The following is a 6801-nucleotide window of genomic DNA, read 5'->3' on the forward strand; positions in this document are numbered from 1 at the left end:
CGTTGGACAGACCACGCAGTTTGTGTGACCAAGTGACACAAGGCATTTACCGTTCACTTTTATTGAAAGTTTTCTACAACACGTCATGAGTAATACAGTATCATACAGTATCATACGGTAACAATAAACATGGACCTCTAACATATTAAGATACCGCTCTGTGCACGTATTAATATTTATTAACATACTATTAGCGTATTATGTACACTATGTCTCCGGTCCACTTCCTGTTTAAGATTTTTAAAATGATCAAGGATTAATCAATAAAAAGAAAATTCTAGTAGAGGCTTTTAACAGACTGTAAACCTCCAAAAAAGGCAAATCATTTTCCAACTTGCTAACACACCTCACAATTTTGGTTAAGTTGCAAGTGAAAAATTAAAATCAACATACAGAACACTTACATAAATACCAAAGTATTAAATATTAAACGATACAATACATCATTTCATATATGTATGCAACATACTTCATATTTGAGCTTTATCCATTAAATTAAAAAAAAATCATAACTTTTTAAATAAGTGTCTAACACACATATTAACATGTTAAAGTACAGTCTATACAGTATATGTACATATCAGCTATATACACTCTATTTGGGAAGCTGGGGTTGGGATGGCAGACGTAGGGATTTCATACAACCCGTCCTAGACGTTTCTTGATAAAGTGGGACACTAGAACTTGAGGTCTCTGCTGGTACTCCACCAGGACATCATGAGAGGCGGTGATCTGATCTCCGTCAAAGCGGTTCAGCAGTGCAACACAGACCACAGCCCCTGGAGAGCAAAGGGAGATTATTGGTTTTATTACATGCTAATTTCCTTGGCGCTCATGTTGTTGGCTCTAATCATAAATCACATGAGGATCATATTCTGTACAGTTTATGACCGACATAGAGGTGTTGCAGAGGCAAGATTGTATCTTCAAAGCCATAAATAATCTGTGTGCGGAATGTACAGCAGCTTAAACACTACCTTTGAGGCCACAGACGCGGCACATAGCCGCAAATACAGAGGACTCCATTTCAATATTCCTCACTCCGGCCTCGTACGCTTTCCTGAGATACTCCAGTTTGTCTTCATGAGAGAAGGAGCAAAGAGCTCCATCAAGTCGGCCTTGACCTGGAGAGACACAGCACAAGATCTGTCACTATCTGACCCATGCTTTTGATTTGTTGAAGTTCTCTGTGAATGTAAATATGATCACAAACAGCCTGAGCATGAGATGCTGTGTACATACCTTCATAAAAGTCATGGGTGCACAGGGTGTTTCCAATCACTGTCGGGAAGTTTTGAAGCTCCGAGGAGCACTGCAGAAGCTCATTGGCCACTCCCTCGTCCAACTCGGTGCTTCTGGTGACAACTTTACCCAGAACCACCTGCTCAAACTGGGGGAGGAAGGAGTAGTCCACCGCTTTATCCGTGACCACCACTGTCCCGGGAGCCAGACCTAAAGACCACACCAGGCAGAAATTTAAAATATGATTTTTTTTTCAAGTCACTGCCTGAGATTCTGATAAAAAATATAATACCTTTGAAAAGTTTTTCCATCACTTCCAAAACAAAATGCAAAGTGCTTACCAATACCGCCAGATGTCCCGAGGCGAATCAGGACCACATCCTGGCACTGAGCATGGTGCAGCAGTTTGATGAGCTCATGCAGCATTATAGAGATGGACGGGACACCCATTCCATGCTGTGATAGAAACAAGATCAGAATACAAATGACGTTTAAAAAAGTGTAATTATTAAACCAGCAATGCGATATTTGAAGCACTTGCCCGTAGACGTAAAGCCTACTATGACAGTTTAAGGCACAGCTCTGTAATACTTACACTGATGGAGAGCACCGGTCCCACTTTGTACATGCAGTAGCGATCCGTAGCCTCGCAGATATCTCTGACCTCCGCTGGGTTTCCAGACAGCTCCAGCTCCTGGTGGATGAACTGGGCGAAAGCCTTCATTCGATTCGAGCTGCCTCCAACACATACGAACTATGGGAAACGGAGAAAGATTGGCGAGTGAATTCAGTTTCTCGCTTTTGAAATTGTAAAACCCAAATTGTGATTTTTCATTCCATCATTTCACAAACCTTAATATCTCCAAACATTTCTGGAAGATTGTGAGTCTTGGTGCTCAAGCTGAGGTGGTAGAGAATATCCTCCTCCATGGAGTCCAAGTAGGGATTTTTCACTTGGACTAGTTGTCTATGAGTAATATATAGCATATTAACGAAGGGTCAGTCAGTGCTCCGAATGGATTATCAAAACGTATTACAATGGATTTTGAGAGAGCAACAAAAATCAAGTCAATTCCAATCTGATTTGATGTTCCTGAATACTTACTTAATATACTCATTGTGGTCATTCCCCATACAGTTCAGTAAAATTGGTGCCATGACAGCAGGAGACGGTTGGAAATCCAGTTTAAAAGTTCTTCAAAAGTTTTTCTCTTGCAAAAGCTCGAAACCTCTTAATACTCGTTGCGGCTGTTTTTGATTAAAAGTTGTGTCTGACTACAGAGCTGATATAGTGGTGACCTCTGACCCCTGCCACTGATTGGTTCCAGAGAGAGGAGTAGCACCCGTCCTTGCTCTCACAAAAACATCCACCGGTCCCAAACAAGCGAGATCAATCCCGTGAAAATGCATTGGCGCAGGTCCAAAGTGGCAGTGTACCTTCAGAAAGAAAACCACCTGAAGTTGTTGCATAACATAAATGCTATGACATACAGCTTTCCCGGAGAACACTGAGATAACTTCTCATGTTCTTATGTAATATATTGTTGTGGCGAAACAAAAACACACCCATGCACACACACTCACACACGCACTTACATATACACACATGGACAGAGCTAACTTCATGTACAGCCAACAGAACTGCTGTGTCATTAGTAAAGTAGTTCCCTGCAAACTAGATAAAGTGGACTATTGTTTGCTGTAATGTGACATTGTTATGTGGAAAATGAATAATGTTCAAATAGCCTGAGAAAGAAAGTATAATTTATAAGTATATAAGACAAAAGACAAAAAAAACTCACTTTTTGATTTTATTTGAATCATCAAACTTGTTTCCGTCAAGCGGCCCTTTACAGAGTAACAGATATAGCAAAAACAAACGAGTTACTGGCGCTTTCTTTACTTAAGGAATGCAGTTAACAAATAAATAAAAGGTTCTCTAGCTTTAATTCCATGAAGCAATGTCACACTTGAGTAACACATCTGACATGACACAACATTGAAACTAAGTAAAACATTTCATGTGGCTCACGATGAAATTACGTTAGTCAGTTAGAAAATTAATAAATGGAGGGATGGCAACTATTCCTGTTGGACGCATTGGAGTGTGTACTTCCTTTTCCCACAGCACTGGCAGTCTTCTAATCTGTTGACATGGAATGTATACAAGCACAAGTCATTCACCTCATCATAATTTACTAACACTGTTGACATTATATTGTCAAGAAGCATCATAAATTCTTAATGGAAGAAATCTTCGAGTTCACACCCTTGGCTTCATTTCCTTCTATTATCGTGAGGTGAATTTAAAGAGCATTGTGAAAAAACAAGGAAGGAAATGATTAACAGGCACCTAGAAGATTGTAACTCAAACTATCAGAAACACTGTGCGACTTACTTGACAAATCAATGCTGGCTTTGTTGTCTTCAACATAACCAAAGCTCAAAAGCTTAGACATGTTGACAGGAGCTGGATTCTTGTCAAATATTCTAAGAACACCAAAGGCACAACGTTAACGTCATGGAGATGCAGTTTTTGGAAGACATTTTTATGATAATTAAATCAAATTGTGCTTTTTTAGTTTACAATGTATTGTACATTTTATTCATTCCCACAAAGGTTCTCTTAGATTAATATCTACAGCTGACACAGGGCAAACATTTAATATGGACCCTACCGTTTAAACTTTGTAGACCAAGATAAACTCTAAATACTTTATTGCAAAAGATTTCTTCAATAAATCACAATTTTCTTTCTTTTTTTTTTTTTTTTTTTTTTACAACTGTCAGGTCATTTCTAGGCTTTGTGTTCTTTTGACTCGCAAAGTGAATATATTTTGTACCAAGTCTGTTTAGTTTATTATTTCACTGCGATGATGGAAATAATGACTGAAGGATTGAAGTAGATCCTCTGAGGACGTAAAGTATTAAAACCATATATGAACTATAGCCACAGTAACTGTTTTGTCTAGGGAGCTCTGATGTAAGGTTACTTTGGGTTTTTGACAAGTCATTGCTATTTTCATAAGGGTACAAGGAACACACGCCATAGACGATCAGGGAGCCAAAGCAAACAGGTGATGTGAACATCCTGTTTTGTTTGGAATTTGTTTTTTTGACCTAAGTGTGCTCCCTGCCCATGAGCACTAGTCACCATAACATGGATACATAAAGTGTAAAATCTACTGACAATATGCTCTGAAATATAAATAAAAATCAATTCAGCCATAATATTATGTGTTGTTATACTAGTAAGTATGAAATGAAACTGATTGAAAAGGAACAAACATGAAATTGCTTACACTCACCATAGGTTCACAGTTTCTCAAGTCCGTCATAAAACTGGTGCCTTATATTTATCAAAACAAATTTGGTTTCCTGTAATCTTTCCACCTGTTCACACTAGCCATTACAAAATCAGTTCCTACTTTAACTGACTTGGGAATTTGTAAACCTATCCTTTAACAAAAACTGATATGGTCTGACAAAAGTCATAGGTTAATAAGAAATCTATTTTACTTTGTGCAATTCCGTTTCGGGGAGTTGGAGTGGCATTGTGAGACAGACATTTGTACTGAATGTTATGCGGAACAACAGCACCATCTTGTGACCACAAGAACTTACATCTTCTTGAATTTGCCATTCTCATGATATTGATTGGATGACTGCCGTTTCTCCATTGGGCTGTAATGAACACTGTTGTTCTACAGGACACAAAGCAAAGTCACAGAACGTGGTTGTTACGTTGTGAAGGTAAATATAGCAAGGCTATCCAGCTGGATATTTCCCCCATTTCTGCCTGGTATTAGGGAGTATGTTATCGTCTCATTTTGAATAAACCATTGAGAAACAATTACCTGAACCACAAAGTACACAGTTCTGCCTGATTAAGCAACAGTCTTCCTCTAGAGCCTTACTGACAAGCCCTGAATTCAGTATTTACCTTGTAAATATACACAATAGATAGAATACATTGTTTTTTTTTGTGGAGCTGTAACAAGTGACTTTGACATTTCTTTGTTTACCTTCTCTTTGCCATTGCTGCTGCTATCATCCCTCTCCCAGGCTGACATATTGTCAGTCCCAAAGGGGGGCTGTGCTGCTAGAAAAGCTCCAGGGTGTTTCTTCTCTTCACTGTTAATTAGACTGTTGAAAGAAACACACAATGTAGAGACATATATAACATGTATCTTTCTCATAATGAAAGCTGGGATATATAATGAAGATCAACAGCGTAAAGTAGTAGTGTAGCAGCAAGTAGTAGTATTAGCAATGGATATGAAATAATTTGTCATCCATAAACTAACTTCAAGTCCCTGTGCATGATCAAAAAAACAAGACAAATGTCACCTTGGCTCCTTTTGGTCTTCTGATGTTGAGCAGACCGAGTCTGGAGGGTTGCATGGACCAAGTTTAGATGCAATTGTTTCCTCGTGCCATAAAAGTCCTGTTCGGGGGGGAAAGAGAAATGAATAGAGGCAGAATGCATTAACCAGCTTGAGGAATATATGTCTGGATAAGGCAACAGGATGGCTCTACCCTTGTGCCCTCCTTGCTTTGCAAGCTTGATATAGTCCGAATCACTTTCTAGGACTCCGGCCCTCCGCCCTCGGGCCCTATCCTCAGGAAGAGCACTGATGGTTGGGGACAGTCCTGGAATCTGGGAGATCTGGCCATTCATTCCTTTCACACCTGTAGTGTTTAAACAAACACACACATAGAGGGGAAGTTCACTAACTGTTACATCATGAGCTCCACTACCAGCAACATGAGGGAAAATAACGTAACACTAAGCATAAACAGGTGTACTTGCCAGATATTGTCATTGGATCGATACTTGAGAGAACTGAGAGATTTCTAGAGGAAATGGGGGAAAAAAAGCTGGAACACTTTAAACCTGTTGGCCGGCAGTTTGCGCGTCTCATTAACGTTACAGCGTTGTCATTAACATTAGCATAGGTTAGCTCGCTGACTCGTGTATCAGTCCTTCAATAAAGTACTAACTGTAAAGGACTAATACGTATGCTAAATAATCATTACTTACTAATAACTAATGGTTTTAAAACACAGCAATGACGGTGCGGATTAAAATTTAGTTAAAACTCACTCTGAATACATTTTAGATGCCGAACGGAGAAGAGTCCCGACTCTGTTTGGAACTTCTGACCGCGTTGCCACGGAAACGGTTTTCAGGTAGTACTGTACGTCATAGATAGATAGATAGATAGATAGATAGATAGATAGATAGATAGATAGATAGATAGATGGATGGATGGATGGATGGATGGATGGATAGATGGATAGTTTTTTTACTAAGTCGTATGTACTGCTATAGCTAAATCTTAGTTAATACGTCATACTATGTGGCTTATTTGTTCTTATTTGTTTAATTAACAATTTGCAGAGTTGGTTTACGAGTACTAAAAGTGTCAATGTCGCTTAATGATTAAAACATATCTTTGCACACATTGCACACTCAAACAAGATGCAATGCTTAATGATTTGGCTATATTATTAAACCTGAAAATACATTATTCTCACCTACGATTTACATAATTA

The 6801-nt window shown here is 38.8% G+C and overlaps 2 protein-coding genes across 3 annotated transcripts; both read right to left on the reverse strand.

Annotated features, from left to right (window-relative positions):
• Positions 1-42: 42 nt before the first annotated feature.
• Positions 43-2400, reverse strand: upp2 (uridine phosphorylase 2). Its single transcript, XM_068572530.1, has 7 exons — positions 2348-2400; positions 2095-2209; positions 1838-1996; positions 1584-1698; positions 1243-1452; positions 978-1124; positions 43-779 (listed from the first exon to the last, which is right to left on the reverse strand). Exons 1-7 carry the CDS (start codon positions 2398-2400, stop codon positions 637-639), a joined length of 942 nt encoding a protein of 313 aa, XP_068428631.1. The 3' UTR covers positions 43-636.
• A 640-nt stretch (positions 2401-3040) lies between these two features.
• LOC137782602 (uncharacterized protein C7orf57 homolog) lies at positions 3041-6421 on the reverse strand. 2 transcript variants are annotated; one of them, XM_068572013.1, is made up of 8 exons: positions 6350-6421; positions 6056-6099; positions 5782-5934; positions 5593-5689; positions 5268-5388; positions 4867-4946; positions 3641-3732; positions 3041-3388 (listed from the first exon to the last, which is right to left on the reverse strand). In XM_068572013.1, the coding sequence occupies exons 1-8, from the start codon at positions 6358-6360 to the stop codon at positions 3384-3386; spliced, it is 603 nt and encodes a 200-aa protein (XP_068428114.1). In that variant the 5' UTR covers positions 6361-6421; the 3' UTR covers positions 3041-3383. The 2 variants fall into 2 exon arrangements, with proteins under 2 accessions (XP_068428114.1, XP_068428115.1); XM_068572014.1 differs by having other exon boundaries at positions 6287-6365.
• Between the last annotated feature and the right edge of the window lie 380 nt (positions 6422-6801).

The sequence above is a fragment of the Clinocottus analis genome, unplaced genomic scaffold, assembly GCF_023055335.1.
Source record: "Clinocottus analis isolate CAN_PGR_092001 unplaced genomic scaffold, fCliAna1.0.p SCAF_12, whole genome shotgun sequence".
Lineage (NCBI taxonomy): Eukaryota > Metazoa > Chordata > Actinopteri > Perciformes > Cottidae > Clinocottus > Clinocottus analis.